Below are 19,731 nucleotides of genomic sequence, written 5' to 3' on the forward strand. Positions count from 1 at the left end.
GAAATGACAGAAGTGTCAGCTATAAAAACACAAGACAGGGACATTAATAAGATCAGGGCGTCTGGGGGGGACTGACAGGGAACGGCGATGATGATGATTGATCGTCCATCGTGGACGGTGCAAAGAACTTGGATGAGCAACACTAATTGTTTCATGCTGACAGTAACCGATAAAATGGGATAAAATGAGGGGGAAGACATGTACAGAAAGTACGAGATCATCCAGGAAGAGCTGGATCACCCACTTCTCTATCAAATCTGCTCTGGAAATGAAGAGATCACAGCTGGACTCCATCTTGGTTATACTGGTCAACCCTGCACGGTGCAGTTGTTTTATGACACGTTTATGCATTAAATCATTTGTAAATGTACACCTGGGGAGGTAGATTCATAGATTATATAAAACTTGTATTTATAGGATGTAAGAAAGTGTCGACTGTAGCGAATCTGCAGATCTGAAATGTAAACGTCACGTGACACGGCCGCCATCAGTTCCAACATGGTGGCGTCCTTGGTAAACGTGCTTTCGACGGAGAGAAAGTGGACGTTGGTGTGACCGGCGTTATGGACCGGAGAGAGTTCACCGCGTCGCTTCTGGTCGGTTTTTAAGCAGAACTCCAGCGGCTGCATCTGCTGCTCGTTTCTGGTGGTTTGCATATTCCTGCACAGCCGCGTTTTCCATGAAGGGGGTGTGTTGCAGGCAGGTGGCTGCGCCGGGATGTGTGTTGACCTCGCACTGTTCCCACTGGACACCATTAAGACCAGGCTGCAGAGCCAACAGGGCTTCCAGAAGGCCGGGGGCTTCAGAGGGATCTACGCCGGGGTCCCTTCTGCAGCAGCCGGGTCCTTCCCCAGCGGTGAGACCTGCACCAGTACATCTTCATGTCACCCTTAAACCTCCACAAACAGCTGCATCTTTCTCTCAGAGTTTAACGTTAAGATTATAAGAGCGGATTAAAGATAAAACTGCTTTATGATTGTACCAGGAATGTCTTTCTGGTTTTTAATGTTCTGTACTCGGTGACGGGGCGTAATGGTGCTGTAACTTGGCTGATGAGGGAATTAACCAGAACTAATATTCACGCTCAGGAGGGTGGGAGATGTGAACTTTTCAAGTTACGTAGTTCCAGATACCAGCCTATGAGGACGGTGTGAGCAGGAATGTCATGAATCCTGAGAAGGAGTCCCAGGGTAGAATTCAGGATTTGGGGATTTTCTGGTTCCAGCTGCCGCCTTCTTTGTCACCTATGAGACCAGCAAGACTCTGTTTGGTGACTTCATGGCAGCACCGATGGCTCCTGTCAGCCACATGATGGCTGCATCTCTTGGAGAAGTGGTAAGTGTGCCGTTGGGGGGGTTCTGGTTATTTGTGCATGTATGTGCACAAAATGTGCAAATTGACTCATTATTATATTGCATTATTTAACTAATTATTATACATTAACACAGTTGTTTTTAAATTATTGTCTTTATTTTGAAAGTTGGGCTCTGATTCAGAGAGTCGCTCCAATAATGACATGGACGTTCATAAACAATGTTCATTTTATGGAATTATTACCTCCCTGAAATCCGCGCAACGTCATGAGTTCACCCGTATTTGGTTATAAAGCCCTCAGACAGACGAACGGCCACTTGAGGACATTATAACCAAAAAACGGGAGAAATGCACAGATTTCAGGGAGGGAAAATCAGTCCGCCTGCGGTTTTCTTACATTATGTCATTTCAATGATTGGCAGTAGTACTTTGGTGGGCAGTGGTGACCTGGTGGTTAATGAAGCGGCCCCGTAGTCAGAAGGTTGCCGGTTCGAATTCTCTTGATTAAGGTACCGTGTCCACATTTCCAGAGCAGATTTGATAGAGAAGTGGGTGATCCAGCTACCCACAGCACACGGTGAGACGTCGAAACGTGTCCTCTGCATTTAACCACCACCCTTGGTGACAGTGGGCACCATGACAGGCGCCCGGGGAGCAGCGTGTGGACACGGTACCTTCATCAAGGGGATTCGAACCGCTGTGCTGTGGTGTGTCTCACCACAACAATCACTTCACTTTCACTTGCAAAGAGCTTGGCGTCGGGATAAATGATGCCGGCTCAACCATGTGCAGCTTCATCAAAAATGTACATTTACAGCATTTACCAGACGCCCTTACCCAGAGCGACTTAGTCAGTAGTTACAGGGACAGTCCCCCCCTGGAGACACTTAGGTCCCTGTAACTACTGACTGTAAGTCGCTCTGGATAAGGGCGTCTGGTAAATGCTGTAAATGGAACGCGTAGGATTCATCAGTGCACCTGGTTGCCTAAAACTCCGTCCGGCTGTATGATATTTTGCAGCGGACAGCAACAAATTGAATGAATGTTGCGTTTCTGCATAAAATGATTTATCGCCATCTGATGTTGAATACGTGTTGAAATCACGCTGTATGCTGAGTGCTGCCTGTATAGAGTCACTAGCTTGAATGAACGGTGTAGGGTGGTAGTAGCCTAGTGGGTAACACACTCGACTATGAACCAGAACACCCAGGTTCAAATCCCTGAGTGTCTCCAGGGGGGGACTGTCCCTGTAACTACTGGTTGTAAGTTGCTCTGGATAAGGACGTCTGGTAAATGCTGTAAATGTGTTTGGCGTCTCTGTCGACTCTGAGCCGTTTAGCATTCAGCTGCTGCTGATTTATGGATTTTATAGCTTTCTATGAAACTTTATAGAGTATCCTGATGGAAATAGTCAATAATAATTATGGTTAAAGAGGGTTTATTCTAAACATATTTGTTAACATGGCCCTTCCCGCGCTCCATACTGAACCTCATAGTCTACTGCAAAAATTCAGTATGGTCTAAAGAATAAAGTGTATGTGGGGATGGGACCTTCATCAAGGGGACATCAGTGGCACCCTTCTTATTAGAGTCCACTTCATGACCACTGGTCACACTTCCTCGCTTCGTTGTGTAGTGTGTGTTTGTGTGTATCTTTGGTTGTTGTGTGCTGTGTGTGTACGGTTTGTGTGTGTGTGTGTATATTTGTGTTGATGTTTGTTGTGTGTTTGTGTAGAAAAACCCTGTTCACTGCTGTCGGGGTGGAGAACTGCTGCTGTCCAGCACATTCATCTTCATTCTCGCAATGTTTGTGCTGAAAGCTCATTTGTCAAGTTAAAGGACTTTTTCTTTTTTCTGCATTTATAAACCTCGTCTCTGGGGGACGTGGTGGAAAATACAGCGTGACGCGACTCGGGAGGAGTGCGGCTACACAAATGATCCACGCGTCGCCTCACATTTATTCTGTCTCTCTAACTGCCCCATTTTCACCACCGTTTCTGAACTGGCCACAGCACAGGGACGGTCCCCCTGGTCAGGATCTTTCAAAAAGTCCCCATATTACAGTCCAGCGTTCCAATCACTGTTCTGGGGCATCCAGTGGGTCTCCAACCAGCTGGGGTCTGAGTGAGCAGCAGCGCCCCCATTCGATTAAAGCAGGAATTTTGATTCTGAATGTTCAGAGGGGCCTCAACTACAGGAGATCTGTGAAACGAGCTTTGTCACCCTGGATCTCAAGCAGATGGCGGTGCTGTTCCCTGACTTGACACTCGGCGGCGCTCACATCACATGGTAGAGCTCGGTCAGCTCTTGGTGGCGCTCTACACTCTTGTTATGGCTGTTGTGAGCATCGTATCACAGCAAGGTGGAAAACATCCACAGGATTCATTTAAAGGTCCCCGACATGAAAATGTGACTTTGTGAGATGATTGAACATTAATACGAGTTCCTCCAGTCTGTCTACGGTCCTGCGGTGGCTAGAAATGGCGGTCGATGTAAAGAGTTTTGGTCGTTCTGCTTCACCGTTCTGAGAGCGGCAGCTCAGACAGTCGGATCTGGAATTTTTCCCCTTATGGCATCATAAGGGGAAAGGTCACCTCCTGTTTCTCACGCTTTTTACACCCGCCCCTAAAACATCATCTCCACCGACTGTCATGGCTTCCAAATGACACAATATCCTGTCTGTACCAAACACTGTGGTTGGTGAATGGTGTTGATTCTATAGGCCGCTCTCGTCCTCGTCCCGCCTCTCCCCTCCTCATTAGCATTTAAAGATACAGACGGCGAAGTGGCGCGTCCTGGGGCTGGTGGATAGGAGTTGTTTAAGTGCAGGAATGATGGGACATTAGTGAAGGGACCTGTACCTGCTGTCCCCTCTCTCTCAATGACTCACATCTTGTAGTTATTGGTCATTTTTACCAGTAAGAACAGCTGGGCCTGCAGTTGACTGGCACTGTAGAACATGGCTTCCTGTCTAACTTGAGCGCTTTTCTGAGCCAGTAGGATGCGGAGACATTTGATTTATTACATATTTGCTTTTAATGTAATGTGATTTTTATGTGTTTAGCGGTTTTGTAAATATACACACACACACACACACATATACAGTAGAGGCCAAAAGTCTGGACACCTTCTCATTCAATGTTTTTTCTTTATTTTCATGACCATTTACGTTGGTAGATTCTCACTGAAGGCATCAAAACTATGAATGAACACATGTGGAGTTATGTACTTAACAAAAAAAGGTGAAATAAGTGAAAACATGTTTTATATTCTAGTTTCTTTGCTCTGATTACTGCTTTACACACTCTTGGCATTCTCTCGATGAGCTTCAAGAGGTCATCACCTGAAATGCTTCTCCAACAGTCTTGAAGGAGTTCCCAGAGGTGTTTAGCACTTGTTGGCCCAGCTCACCCCAAACCATCTGGATTGGGTTTAGGTCCGGTGACTGTGGAGGTCAGGTCTCCACTTTTTATTAAGTACTGGGCTCTGTTTACCTGTGACATGTCCTGCAGGTGGCCTGCCTGGTCCGTGTGCCCACCGAAGTGGTGAAGCAGAGGACGCAGGCGTCTCCCTCCACCAACACCTACCGGGTGCTGCTGTCCACCCTGAGAGAGGAGGTAACCCCCCCCTTCCCTGGAGGACTGTCCATCCTGCATTTCCTGCATGCCCATCTAACCTCACTTCATCCCTCACCCAGGGTCTCCGCGGGCTTTATCGAGGCTACGGGAGCACCGTGCTCAGAGAGGTAATGACACGTCGCTCCACCTTTATCTCCACCTTCAACAATAACTGAGGTCTGAATTCAGAACCGTACAGACGTGGTGGGGGTCCAAGGATGAATTTTATAGCCACTAAATAAAGCCTCCCACCACATGATTGTGTAATAAGTGTTAATTAAGGCCTAGCCCTGGACTGAGCTTCTTGAACGGGGCACAGACCCAATATTACTGTTCGTTATGTAATGCATATGTTATGTAATTGGCTCAGTGGTGGCCTAGCAGGTACGGAAAAATGGACTCGTAATCGGAAGGTTGAGGGTTCAAATCCCGATCCGCCAAGGTGCCACTGAGGTCCCCTTGATGAAGGTCTCGTATCACGTTCCTTTCCCATGTTACCTGGCCTGGCTACCGCTTCTCTTTCGGCGGAGGGCGGGCGAGAGGCTGGCTTGTCCAGGTACTCTTGGTTCGCCTTTTTGTGTGAGCTTTTCAAATGGACTTTCAGATTCGTGGGGTTTTTCCCCTTGAGAAGTATTCCACATATTGTATCACCTGCTTCTACAACAAGGCACTTACTTTTATTTTTGACACTGTCATAATCAAAGAAATCCCAAATAGGACTCTGCCGCTTTCTTCCGACTTTCGTTGCAGCCACCAGGCTAGCCGGCGGCGTCACGGACAGACTATGGACACATGACGTCACAGACCACGTGTTACCATACTGGACAAACACCTGGCTTAAAACTGGCAGCGTGAAGTAAATAGATTTTAATTCAACCCAAAAGGCTTATTACAAAGACGAAAATGAAGGACGTTTTTGCTATAATAATCGTTCGTTTTGTATACACACAAAACAGTTTCAGTTAGTTTTGTTTTTTTTTTTTCTTTAACTCTTTATTTCAGTTGATGAAAATGGTTTTTCAATTCTAGTTTTAGTTTTATCGTTCGTTTTCGTTAACTATAATAACCTTGCTCCCCGGGCACCTGTCATGGTGGACACTGCTTACCAAGGGTGATGGTTAAATACAGAGGACACGTTTCACCGTGTCACTGTGTGTTGTGCTGCAGCGTCTTTTTCTAAAACGTTTTGATTTCTGGAGAAATTAAGATGTAGGATTTTTTTTTTCCGCCCTCGTTTTATCCATCTAATCCACCTAATTAGTAATTTTCTGGATGCAAGTCGTCCTGAAGGGGCTCTGAAAAGATGAATCTACTTGGTTGCCTGTCGAGATGCTCAGAATTTTAGTGTCTTAATTGAAAGCGACCGGCTTTTGAAACTATTTTTGAAACTGGTGTTCATCAACATTGGGTCAGTGGTGGCCTAGCGGTTAAGGAAGCGGCCCCGTAATCAGAAGGTTGCCGGTTCGAATCCCGATCCGCCAAGGTGCCACTGAGCAAAGCACCGTCCCCACACACTGCTCCCCGGGCGCCTGTCATGGCTGCCCACTGCTCACTCAGGGTGATGGTTAAATACAGAGGACAAATTTCACTGTGTGCACTGTGTGCTGTATCACATGTGACAATCACTTCACTTTCTGTCACATTGAGCACTTTAGCCACTAGGGGTCAGACAAAGGATATAACTTTTTATATATTTATTGTTGTTATTAATATGGGTTATGTTTGAGTGTAATATCACTCAAAAATAATGTCTCAGGTTGCCATATTGTACCTGTTTGTCATTTAAAATATTATATACGTATTTTGTCCCCTTTTACATTTCTAAATGGTCCTAAATCTTTCAATGATGACGACACTTGTCTTACACGAGACATCCTGCTGTTCTGACAGCCGTGCCACCCGTCCATCTTCGCTCTGATTTCACCACCTCCTGGCAGGTCCCTCACCTGCACTACGGGGTGCTGGCGGCTCAGCAGAACAAAAGCCCCGATGATTTATGGGCTTGGCGTTCCTTGCGTAACACGTTCCCCGAATCTCCATGGGCTCCTGAGCATCAGCGCTTCTTCTGGGCAGAGATGAGTGGGAAGGTGAGCTGGTGGCCTGGAGGACTTGCAGCGTAGAGGTACGGAAGCTCGGCGCGTGGAGCACGTGGGAATTCTCTCTGAGCAGGTCCGGGCGGCCCTCCTCCACCCGACGCGAGGCAGCGTCGCCCTCGGGGCCCGTGCGGCACCAGCCCAATTTGTCTGGATTAACCCACAGTTTACTTTGCTGCAGCGTGGCGCTCGCAGCACGTTCTGCTCGGGCGGGTGGAGGAGGAGTTGCAGCTCCTTCTGTCGTATTCGCACGAAAAACGTAACAGCGTATTACTGTAATTTAATATAATGGTGAAAATGGGATTACAGTGTTATATTTAATGTAATAATACGAGCTCTCAACAAACACAACACTTTAAGGACGTAACACTAATACACTAAAGCACTTTCACTGTCAATCACTTCTGGACTTCCACACCTTCCACATATTTGCATATTGGTTCAGTGTATACTTGCAATATTTGCAATGCTGTGGTTTTGAATTTGAAGGGACCACTCTGCTCGTACTCTGTAGATGTCCTCTCTGGTCCACATTCGCTCATCTGATCCTGGCTGCCAGGGGTGGACGGTGGACGGGTGGGACGTTTGGTTTTTCACCCGGCAAATGAGGGCGATATTTTACACCATGTGTCTGAAGGGACGGTTCTTCCCAGAACCTGGACGCGTGTCTTCATTAGCGTGTTGCCATCAGGCTGTCCCTGGTCCATATGGAGCACAGACCCACACAGCAGGGATCTCTTCTGCTCATAAGTCCCTGTTTTCATGTAGAAATAAATGTTGTTGTCCACTGTATACATGCTTCATATGGTGGGTGGTGGACAGGATGGAGTTCGTGCTCCACGCCAGGGACACTGTGGTGCGTGGTATACGGTACGTGACTCTACTGCAGCACCCTGCACTGTAACTTTATATTCGCCCCTAAATCACTGCTCATGTAATCCACATGCGCCCCAGACCCGAGAGACAATCAGCTCTGGCGAGGGACTCGTACGGGACCAGCGTCTGTTCGCCGCCTTGCCGTGATTTATCAGGCCCTGCAGGTTGTGTGTTGTGGTGGAGTCGTGCCGGTTGGTTCTCATCAGGCCTGACAGGCTGTTGGTCGGCGTGTTCCCTCGTTCTCCGTCTCGGTGGGACGCTGCTGTCCCGGCTCGGATATGAGTGGGTTTGGATGGGGCGTGTTTTGGGGTTTAAGCCGCAGCTGATTGTCATTGATTCTACTCCCAGTCGGTAGTGATATGTCACCAAAAATACAATGTAAGCCAACCATCGCGGTCACATGTGTTTCCAATAAAGGTCAATGGCGCGGCGAGGAGAAGGGGCTGTGGGGGTCTGCGTGGACATTCTGGACTGGGTAAGTGGGGCTCTCCAAATGGCCCGATGACCTCTGACCCGAGCAGGAATGTGTGTGAGACCTGGCTGGGCTCCTCTCATCCTATTGGCTGTGATAAATAAGGTGGTAGTGGCCTAGTGGGTAACACACTCGCCTATGAACCAGAAGACCCGGGTTCGAATCCCGCTTACTACCATTGTGTCCCTGAGCAAGACACTTAACCCTAAGTTGCTCCAGGGAGACTGTCCCTGTAACTACTGATTGTAAGTCGCTCTGGATAAGGGCGTCTGATAAATGCTGTAACTGTAAACTGTAAATAAATCAGCTGGTTGGCGCTGGTTGACGAGGTGAGGACGTCTCCAGGAAGATGCTGACGATTAAGACACTTCCTGTCTAACAGTTGAAAGTTCGGTTCCAACCTTGACCCTAGACTTCACTTTGGTTCCAAGATCTGCTCAACCTTCTGAACTCCTCACGTTTTAATGAGACGTGCAGGAGACGCTGCACCTGAAAAGGGTCGAGGAGAAAGCAGAGCTGTGTGCTGTAAATTCGTTAGAACCTGTGGATTTAAACCTTATTTGGGGGGGGCACACATGCATGGACCAGGAGGTGGGCTGCACCTGCTGGAGACACTGCCCTGTGGAGGTGGTGTCAGGACGCCGCTGAATCAGCTGTGTGGGACGGAGGGAGTTCCATACATGGAGTGTTTGTCTGCAGCACCGCTGAGCCTGAGGGAGTTTTGTTGTTCTGGTTCCGTCCATGTTCCTCAGAGTCCTGACCTCCATAATCCAACCAGATCTTATTCTGGTGTGTGTGTGTTTGTTTAGATTTTTTCTGGGTCAGTAATTGGATTCTTGGAACGCTGCTGTGTCCGTGTTCTCTCCCTCCCTCCTTCCCTCTGTCTTTTCTTCTGATGGGAGATCTTTGAGATGATGAGTACAGAATGATCTGGATCTTGACACATTTAGAAAAGCAGCACCAGTGGGTCTGGGGTGGAGATGCTGTGCTACACTTGGCCATGTGGCCTATTGACAGGAGGAAGTCATGTCTGTGAGAACTTCAGAAATAACATGGAGAGGAGCAGCGAGCAGATACTTCTGGTGTCTGTCTGGGGAGTTCCGTAAAAAACAACATCTCTGAACGTCCTCCTGCCTCTCGGGGCATCACGTGTCATGATGAAGCGGGAACTCGTTTATTGCATTCATACATTTTTTTAATCAGTTATGATGATATCAGATGCAATGAAGACTCGACTCTAACTTCTAACTTTTCAAAGATAATAACGGTCCAAACCTCCAGGACTCAGCGTGCTCTGAAGTGTGTGTGTGTGTGTGTGTGAACTGGTAGCAGCTTGATGCGGCACTTTGTCTTGTTTGTTTGATTGTCGCGTGGAACGCCGTCACTTGCGGCTGCAGCTCGGCGTTTTTTTCCGAACCGCACGACATAAATATTTTGCCCTTTTTTTCTGGGAACGGTTTCTCTCATCGTGTTGGAATTGTTCTCCTGATTGCCTGCCAGCATTTTGATTCCGAACACACACACACACACACACCTCAAGACAAGTCTTAATTTGTCAGGAATATTATTGGCTCGTCCTGCCTGGTGCAGCACTGCAGGCTGATGGGACCGGAGGTGGCCTGCGCCGTGATTGGCCGAGGGAGACATTCCGGAGCGGGATCTGGGGTTCTGCTTGTTTAAACACACTTTTGCAGGCCGAGGCGTTCTGAGCCGTCAGGTGGAATTTGCTGGCGAGCACACGACGTGGGCGGGGCAGCTTGGAGAGGGTGGAGCCTCAGCTCTCCGGTTACGGTCATGTGCACTGATGAACATTTACACCCACACACACACACACACACACACACACAAATACCTGAACAGGAGTAAAATGTCTGGGTCCCACAGGAACGAGATCAAATCTTCTTCTGAAATTGGATTAGCACTTACGATGATTCCTCAGAATGCCACGCCCCTCCATTACAGCCATTCTGTGTTTGTGAGCTCTGTGCTGAGATTCTCCACTGATCTGGTGTGTGTGTGTGTGTGTGTCGAAGTGGGTGGAGTGTGATTTCAGCATTCAGGACGTTTGGAGGTTGATTTGGCTCCGTGCCGATGAAAGAGAACAGAGTTTTTGGGGGGGATGGACCGCCGTGGTTAATTGCTCACGTTCCGACTTAGCTGATGATCCGGTGGTGTTCTGTGATTTATTGATCCCAGCTTAGACCCAACAACAAATTCCTCTCCAACCAAATTCAGAATTAATCAGCCATCCAGCCGCAATTCTGTGGCCTGGCAAGAGAAAAGAGAGCTTGGAGAACGTCCTCTCCAACTCACACCTGTTCAGCGTCGACCCCTGACCCCGAGGTATGTGGGGGGCGTGGTGTTCACTGCTGTGACCCCATATATGGAGAAATTAAAAATGAGAGTAAAGGTGGAGACATCAGTTCTCTTTAGCCCCGCCCACCATATTTTACACTTTCTTCTCGAAATTGCCTTTCATCTGCAGGGGCTGACCTGCAGGTTGAAAGGAATGGACAGATGTGATTTTTGACAGTCTTGGCTGGACAAGACCAGCACCTGCAAAACCAGAACCCAGAAGAATGACCACACCCGAGGCCATAAACCTGGAGAACCGTTACTGGCGATCTTTAGAAAGGGTCCTGGGTGAAGATGCTCGGTTTTCTTCTCATGTGATGGTCCGTGCCGTGTTCTGCTGAATCAGGCCGCGCTGATTGCTTCACCATCTGAGTCCCATCTGCGTCCTGTTGCTCAACCTCCCCCCTTTATGAGTCTCTGTTCCCTCCCCTCACGCTGGAGCTGATGTTTCTCCTCACGAATCTCCAAAAATTCCTCCTGAGACTCTCTTTCCAACGAGTGAAGTGCCAGAAACCGTTCCGACTTCCACTGGACGTTCCTGGACGTTCAGACCTGTGTTGCTGAGGTCTGAGGGAGGTTCCTCGTCTGGGTCTGTGTCCAGCTGTCCTCCGGCTGGTGTGTGTGTGTGTGTGTGTGTGTGTGTGTGTGTGTGTGTGTGTGTGTGTGTGTGTGTGTGTGTGTGTGTACTCTCACCGCCTCCAGACACGCCTCCTGATTGGATCTGGACTTCTCATCAGAATGCAGACGGCACGGCTGCCCTATTAAAGCCATTTAAAGTCAAATTTCAGGTGGCCGCAGCCTCGGTGATCAGGTTCAGCTTCACTTTATATCGACGCGCGTTACGCTCCACGTCAGACGAGGGCCCACCAGAATACTAATGTCCTCACCGCTGCGTTCCATGGGACAAAGTGACAAGAAACTTGGTCTTTATCTCCCTGACGGTCACAGGGAATGATAATGTCACACACACACGGAGACATCTAACATTCATGTGTGAAGCTCCACCCCTCAAACACACACACACACAGATGTTTGAGGAGCTTGTGGATTGAAGGATGTCTCAGAAGTTCTCATTCAGGCTGCTACGAGTGTGTAAAGTACGAGTGTGCGTCATCTGTGCCTCGAACTCCACGCTCCCCTAAACTGAAGCAGGGTTCTCCAGCGGGTGACCAGGTGCAGACCAGGAAACGTCAAATTCCAAACAGATCCAGGAGATTTGGACCGTTATTATCTTTGAAAAGTTAGAAGCTGTTTTATTTTCAGTGATCTGCTAGTGAGTAATGAGTCGAGTCGTCATTGCATCTGATATCATCGTAATTCAAAATCTCTTTCACCACTGTAAAACCGGTTTAAATATGGCTCCTCGCTTACCTTGATCCCCAACATTATATGGCACAGGTCTCTGGGCCACGGCCAGTTTCGTTTAACGCCCGCATTCGCCACCGCCTCGCCTGCACCCCCGTAACGTCTCGTAGTGACCTTGTGACGTGGTGACGTGTGCGGGGTGTAACGGGAGATGTTCTCTGTCCATCAGGACTGAAACTCCCATTCTAGGGGCACTTTGAGAAGTGTTTGATGAATCAGTTTTTTCCCCTTTTCACCTTCATGGCGGCTTTGTTCACCATCGTCATCCCCGTCAGCCGCTCGATGAGATGATCATTAACATGAGTGAATGATCAGAAGGAGTTCAGTATAATAAACCTCCAGGACTGTTGGAAACTGGTGGACAGAAGACGAGAGGGTGAAATAGGGTGCTAGTAGCCTAGTGGGTAACACACTCGCCTATAAACCAGAAGACCCGGGTGCAAACCCCACTTGCTACCATCGTGTCCCTGAGCAAGACACTGTCACTACTGTCACCCTGACTGTAAGTCGCTCTGGATAAGGGCGTCTGGTAAATGCGGTAAATGTAAATGCTGCCATCACAGCAAAAGCTCCCTGGTTTTGTCACTTTTTAGGTTTATAACCTCACGTGTTTCACGTCTTTTCCATCTTCGGTTCTGTGAGACGTCTTTTTATGTCCTTTTGCAGATCCCGTTCTCCCTGGTCCAGTTCCCGCTGTGGGAGTACCTGAAGGTACGTAGCGCCGCTCCTCTGGCATGTTTACGGCCGTGGCCACCGCAGGGTTGATTTGAAGGAGCCGTCGTCTGTAGTGACCCCGCTGCCCCGCCCGCTTCGTCTGCAGCCTCGGCCCCGGGGCCCGGGCTCAGCGCGGCTCAATTTTGCGAATGACATCACGTCTCTGAAGCGAAAACAGAAGATTCCAGTCACGTTGGAGTGGAAGGTCCAGCCGCCCGGAATCCTGGTGCGGAGGACAATGGTGCTGGCAGCTGTGGGGTGACGGAACCACGTTCCTCTCTGAGAATCAGAGGCGTCTTTTCATGGCCCCCCCTTCTTGTCACACTTTCAAAGACATTCTCTCCAGGCCATCTGCACAAAGCTGGTGCAGAACCGCGCTCCATAACGGCCACAGAGGCGTGAAGTGACAGCCGAGTCTCAGCTGAAGGCCTTTTTGTGTTCTTCTACAAACATCTGCCAGCAGGAACACTTTCCAGTGGGAACACATCAGATCTTGTGCGCCACTTCATGGATTGGACTGTTTTTGGCTGTTTGAAGCCAAATGTTTGATGTCCTTCCAGCTCCCAGTGTTCATCTGACCATGTACACTTTTAACCAGAATTCACATGTAACATCTTCTCAGCAGGAAGTTGATCAGAGTAGGAAAAATGTTTCTGGTGTTTCTGCTCATTTTTCCTTGGTCATTAGATGGTTTATGATTGGGTGGAGTGAAGTGCTCGTTTGGATGAAACTCGCCATGAGGCTCTTCAGCATCTTCTCACATTTGAAAAAAGCTCTGGAATCCAGCAGATGTTGGGTTCTTCCATCTCTAACGCTGGCCTCAGTCACGTCAACCAAGAAGACGTTGTTGACAATGTGAAACTGCTGCTGCTGGAGGTCTGTAGCTCCGCCTTCCGCCATTTCTCCTTGCTAATCTGCACGTGGGGGCGGGGCTACCAGGTTACCACGTGAACCTGATCTGTTTCTGAAGAAGTCAGTGCATCTACGGCATGGAACACAAGTCACCTGTGTGTGTTCCTCTCTCGCAACATCACCATGGCAACATAAGTTCACCACGCCCCAGAACTGACCCATGACACACTCCTCTGTCCAGGTGTGTGTGTGTGTGTGCTCAGATTTGCACTAATGAAACACACACGATGCTCCCCAGCTCAGTCCTGACACACACACACACACACACACACACACCCTGTATTACTGTGGTGTGCAAGATTCCCACAAATATATGAATACAGTGTGTGGGTGGGTGTGAAATATTTACAATAATTTCATGCTTTGCTTCACTTGCATTTGCCCTCAGGCTGATCAGCAGCTCACAGGTGCAAGATCACCTGCAGCCCCGCCCTTCTCTCTCTCACACACACACACACACACACACACACAAACAAACAAGACTGGCTGGGACACCATTAATATTCCAGGAATTTGCCCAGAGAGAAAGTTTCCTTTTGACTGGAACATGAACACGAGCTCGATTCTGGAGGTTCTGGATGTTCTGAAGCGTTCCTGCTCACACACTCCTCTGCTCCCCAGCATGATGTAGAATGGAATGACCTTCACCTGGGAGTGCAGCTTCATCACCAAACTTCAGCTGGGTTGAAGGTTCCTCTGTCGCGTCGGCCCGCCCTCACACGTGAAATATTGCAGCGTTATTGAATATGGGCAGTAAATTGGGTGAATGCTGTTTTTTACACTAATCCTGTCAGGTCTGGTCCATAAATAGTGAAATAATCACCTGGCATATTCCAGAATTGATGTAAAATGAACATCATCCTGGGTTTAATCTCAGTGTAGTAGAATGTTGTGGTTGAACTGTGAAGAACATCTCCCTCTCTCTCCCTCAGAGTCTGTGGTCGTGGAGGGAAGGTCGCCCCGTCCACTCCTGGCAGGCTGCGCTGTGTGGAGCGTTTGCAGGTGGGGAGGATTATGTGGATCCCTGGGAAACGGGGAGGGGACGGAGTGTTCTGGATTCACGTTCCATTCCAGCAGGTCGGCCGATCGGTCGCTGTCACTCGCGCCTGATTGGCTGTTGTATAGAAAATGTAGTCAGGCTGAAGGCGGAGTTGCAGGGGACGGTCAGTGGGGACGGGGTCCATCCCAGCTGTCTGACCTCCTGTGCTGGTTTCCACGCGGGACCCATAATTCAGAGCGGCTGAGACGCGCTGCAGTGGCGTCATGCAGAGGACATGACACCCGCAGGACCCAGAGCATGGCCGCAAGCCACCACACCTGGCTGAGCTTTCTCTCTCTCTCTCTCTCTCTCTCTCTCTCTCTCTCTCTCTCTCTCACATATATATATATATAAAACAGATACACACACAAATATACATAAAAAATATATACTCTACTCACAATAAGTTTGGGACATTGTTAATTTCATGAGTGCTTTTCCTATTTGCTCTGAATTGTAATTCAAAGTTCCCTTTGATATTACTAATAATGTATGAGAAGAAACACAATTTTCAAGATGCACCAGTTTAATATTATTACCCCAAAAATGTAGACAGGGACAGGGATCACCCCAAATAACAAAAATTGACATTGTCAGTAGCGGGTGTTTCCACCATTTGCCACAATGACAGCTTGACGGCGACGTCTCACCAGCCTCATGATGTCCTGAGGCAACGTGTTCCACAAGCTCTACACGCAGGTCTGCCAGGTCACGTGGTGGTGGTGGTGGTGGTGGTGGTGGTGGTGGTGGTGGGGTACGATCATTCAGTCTCTGCTTCAACAATTCTGGCACGATGTGGTGGAGCATTATCATCCGTGAACAGAAAGTTTGGGGATGATGATGGGTTCTATGATGTCTCTGAGGTAAGGACGTGCAGTGACTGAGACATGTACAATAACCAAATCTGTTTTGCGCTGACTGGAGATGCCCAGACTGTTGCACCTCCTCCACCAAAGTAAACCCCTGGGGACCATGTTGACCTGATCGTATCGCTCAACTCGCCTTCTCCAGCAACGCTGACTCGATAATCATCAGTGAGCAGGATGGTCGATAGTTCAGGTCACATGGTCTTGGTCGTCTGGTTGCCGTTGCGGATGGTTTGTCTGGAAACCACCAGGTGAATCCCTTGTACCCCTCGCATCTCGTATACGGACCTGCAGCTGTGTGGCGGTTGCATAACGATGTGAAAGTGAAGTGACTGTCATTTTGAAGCACAGTGAAACGTGTCCTCTTTATTTAACCATCACTCTTGGTGAGCAGTGGTGGCCTAGCGGTTAAGGAAGTGGCCCCGTAATCAGAAGGTTGCCGGTTCGAATCCCGATCCGCCAAGGTGCCACTGAGCAAAGCACCGTCCCCACACACTGCTCCCCGGGCAAAAATGCCTTGCAAAAATTGACTCAATGGGCTTTACCAGGCTTCCAATATCAGAATACTTTGTGACTGTTTCTTTTTGCACTGAAACATTATTACAAAAGCTGTTGGGAATAAAATTAGACATTTCTTGATTAGAAAGGCCAAAAGTCTGGACACCTTCTCCTTCAATGTGTTTTCTTTATCTTCATGAACATTTACGTTGGTAGATTCTCACTGAAGGCATCAGAACTATGAATGAACACATGTGGAGTTCTGTACTTAACAAAAAGTGGAGACCTGACCTCCACAGTCACCGGACCTGAACCCAATCCAGATGGTTTGGGGTGAGCTGGACCAACAAGTGCTAAACACCTCTGGGAACTCATTCAAGACTGTTGGAGAAGCATTTCAGGTGACGACCTCTTGAAGCTCATCGAGAGAATGCCAAGAGTGTGTAAAGCAGTAATCAGAGCAAAGAAACTAGAATATAAAACATGTTTTCACTTATTTCACCTTTTTTTGTTAAGTACATAACTCCACATGTGTTCATTCATAGTTCTGATGCCTTCAGTGAGAATCTACCAACGTAAATGGTCATGAAGATAAAGAAAACACGTTGAATGTTGGCCTGTACTGTGTATTTCAGTGGCACTTGAGAGAACACGAGAGAAAAGACTTTTCAGGGACTTTATATACACAAAAACCAGATACATGCACAGATTTCATTGATTCTAGCAACTGGTTTCACACACAATTATATGAAAACCGATGCACAAACACACACACACACACACCAGCAGATTTCTGCTCACATTTAATTTGTACACATTTCTCAATATTTTATTGAGTCTTCTGTGATTTATGAAGAAGCTCTGTGTGTGACCAAGTGCCATTAGTGATGTGACGCAGCCTCTTCTGTAGACTATTAGACACACACACACACACACACACACACACACCCAGGTCGCGATGACCCGGTTCGTTCAACTATGAGACGTGATTTAAAAGCCCCTCGGTGTTCCAGTGCTCCATCCCTCCTGGCTTCTTCTCCGTTCACACTCAGCATCCATAATCCATATTATATAACAGTCTTCCTGTTTTGGGGCCTTCTGAGCAGGTTTAGGGGTGTCCTTCACATCATTCCAACTTGGCCTGGAGTGGAGAGGTGGGTGGGGTCTTGGTCCAGAAGGGGCGGGTCCGACTGAAGCACATGATGTTGAGGTTTTGTGTTGTAATAATAGTGTATGTTCAGGTCGGGGTGGGTAGATGTTTCCTGGTCTCCTGACCTCAGTCGGTGTGTCAGTTCACTGGATTTATCTCCACCACACCAGCCAGTGTCAGCAGCTGCAGAGTTTCCACATCCCTGATCTCTGTCTGTGTGTGTGTGTGTGTGTGTGTGTGTGTGTGTGTGTGTGTGTGTGTGTGTGTGTGTGTGTGTGTGTGTGTGTGCAGGTGCAGTAGCTGCATTTGTCACCACGCCGCTGGACGTAGCGAAGACCAGGATCATGCTGGCGAAGGTACGACGCCGCGCTCGCCGTGTTTAAAACTCCTGTCTGCTGATGCCTCCCAGACCGAATGTGAGGAACAAACACTGGGGACGCGGTGACACCCTCATCCGTCTCCCGCCGCGGGCGTGTAAATCCCTGGTAGAACATGTCTGAAATGGACGTTCTACAACGTTAATAAACCGTTATTATTTACATGATTCTGATTATTAGGCGTTAATGAGGCGTTAATGGTCCTTCACTCGTCCCCTCTGTCCCCTCAGGCCGGCTCCAGCGTGGCCAGAGGCAGCCTCCCCTCGGTCCTGTACGGAGTGTGGCGGAGTCGGGGCGTGTCTGGGTAAGTCTGGCGCCCTCAGTTGTGATTGGCTGGTAGGTGGTCTGAAAATATTCCACACATACTGCCGAGACTGGCAGCTGACCAGCCAGGGGAATTCTGGGAAATGTGCTGGGTATTCCGATATGAATTTAGACTGAAAGTACGGGGCGAGGCTTCAATCGGCCCAGCGAGGCCAGAAAATGCTTCCATGTGTCCGCAGAGCCCCGGAGTCCCGATCCGACCCCTCGCTGCAGCGGTCAGGGTCTGGCCACGCCCCCACGCCGGACCCTGAACGCGGCCAGCTCGGGTTCCAGATCTCTGGGAAGTGATCGCTTATTTTTAGCCTTATTAACAGTGACCGGAGGTGACGTGTTGTGCAGAGTCAGAGCCCCAGGGACAGGGACAGGAAGGGACTTAAACGTGTCCCCAAAAGCTACAGCAGTGACGTGGCTACAGATTAAAAACCGACACTGACCCCCAGTCGCAGCGCGGCGCAGCCGGGGACACACGCGTCCTTGCTGACTTGTTCCAGGTGCAGCGTTTACACACGCCGGCGCTCCGAAGCGCGCTCGGAATGGCCGGAATAGTTCGGAGATCCCGACATGCTCGGCACCGTACGCGGCCGTGCAGTTGGCGAAACTGACGTATTGGCGGCCGGCCGCTTGTGACCCCGTTTCGAAACGTGGACTCTGGTGCTCCGGTCACCTCATGGTCACAGCTCCCAGTGGTTCCCAATGGAACCCGGTTCCTTCCTGGGGAGAGAGAGAGAGAGAGGGCCATTCCCAGTCACGCTGGCTGGCCCCCGGGGGCCGGCTTTAACACCGAAAACAGCTGTGGGAGCGAGCAGAACCCCGGTTCCGCAGGCCGGCTGCGCCCCCCGTCACCTTCCTGTCATTGAGGGAGCTCCTCATTCTCATCAACTTTGCACGTGTGTCCATCCCAGGCTCTTCGCAGGTAGCGTTCCCAGGATCACGTTCATTAGTGTGGGCGGGTTCATCTTCCTGGGGGCGTACGAGAAGGTCCGCCACACCCTGCTCTGACTGCTGGGCGGACGGGTGAAGGTGCGGTCCCAGTCTGAGCTGGTCCTCCTGTGGGCGCAGATGGACACCTGGTGGCGTGGACCGGACTTCACGTATCTGCTGTATGACCACGTTTGCATGGTTTCCACATTAAACGTTGTTCTTTTCAAACTGCTGCTTTCTGGGCTTTTTTGTTCACCATCATCTCAGGGTCTTTAAGGTGTGAAGGTCTGACACCAGTAATCATGAAAGATCTGAAAACAAGGCCTGGATTTGAATCCGAGGTCCACATTTGCACCCTTTACATGACCTTCTGTAATTCAGGCTTTTCGCCCATGAGATCCTTGAGTAAATCCTATCTTGACTTAACCTTGAGGAACCTCTACCATTATGCCACTCTCCTGGAGACAAATGAGGCCACAGGTGTGGATCCTTGTCAGGCCTGTCACCATCCTGCTGGGGGGGACATTGGTGGCCATTCCAGCCCTGTCGTCATCAGCAGGCAGGAATCTGGAATGTGTTCTCTCCGCCTCCGACTGGACAACCGGAGAACATGCAGAACATTACAAGGGACCCACATGGATGTGTACGATGAAGATGTTTGGTCTAATCTAGAGCCCCGGTCTTCACAGGAGGAACTATTGCAGATATCTGGAGTGCGTTTCACCATTACACACATGTATCTGGTCCCAAAAGAACTGTCATTTACTGCAGCATCTTAAGACCATGACTGCATCATTCCATCACAGCGTCCTGTACATCAAAACGATGGACCAGGACC

General features: G+C 49.1%; 1 protein-coding gene across 2 annotated transcripts; it reads left to right on the forward strand.

Annotated features, from left to right (window-relative positions):
* Positions 1–478: 478 nt before the first annotated feature.
* Positions 479–19,121, forward strand: slc25a26 (solute carrier family 25 member 26). 2 transcript variants are annotated; one of them, XM_028999553.1, is made up of 10 exons: positions 479–596; positions 700–856; positions 1,226–1,335; positions 4,827–4,931; positions 5,012–5,059; positions 12,759–12,803; positions 14,651–14,720; positions 17,563–17,627; positions 17,879–17,952; positions 18,875–19,121. In XM_028999553.1, the coding sequence occupies exons 1-10, from the start codon at positions 564–566 to the stop codon at positions 18,969–18,971; spliced, it is 804 nt and encodes a 267-aa protein (XP_028855386.1). In that variant the 5' UTR covers positions 479–563; the 3' UTR covers positions 18,972–19,121. The 2 variants fall into 2 exon arrangements, with proteins under 2 accessions (XP_028855386.1, XP_028855385.1); XM_028999552.1 differs by lacking the exons at positions 17,563–17,627; positions 17,879–17,952; positions 18,875–19,121 and having other exon boundaries at positions 14,651–15,460.
* Positions 19,122–19,731: the final 610 nt, after the last annotated feature.

The sequence above is a fragment of the Denticeps clupeoides genome, chromosome 12, assembly GCF_900700375.1.
Source record: "Denticeps clupeoides chromosome 12, fDenClu1.1, whole genome shotgun sequence".
Taxonomy (NCBI): Eukaryota; Metazoa; Chordata; class Actinopteri; order Clupeiformes; family Denticipitidae; genus Denticeps; species Denticeps clupeoides.

Coding starts and splice junctions, on each gene's coding strand:
- slc25a26 (XM_028999552.1), top strand. CDS start 564: ATGGACCGGAGAGAGTTCACCGCGTCGCTTCTG. Junction 5,060..12,758: donor GGAGCACCGTGCTCAGAGAG/GTAATGACACGT, acceptor GTCCTTTTGCAG/ATCCCGTTCTCCCTGGTCCA. Junction 12,804..14,650: donor CGCTGTGGGAGTACCTGAAG/GTACGTAGCGCC, acceptor TCTCTCCCTCAG/AGTCTGTGGTCGTGGAGGGA.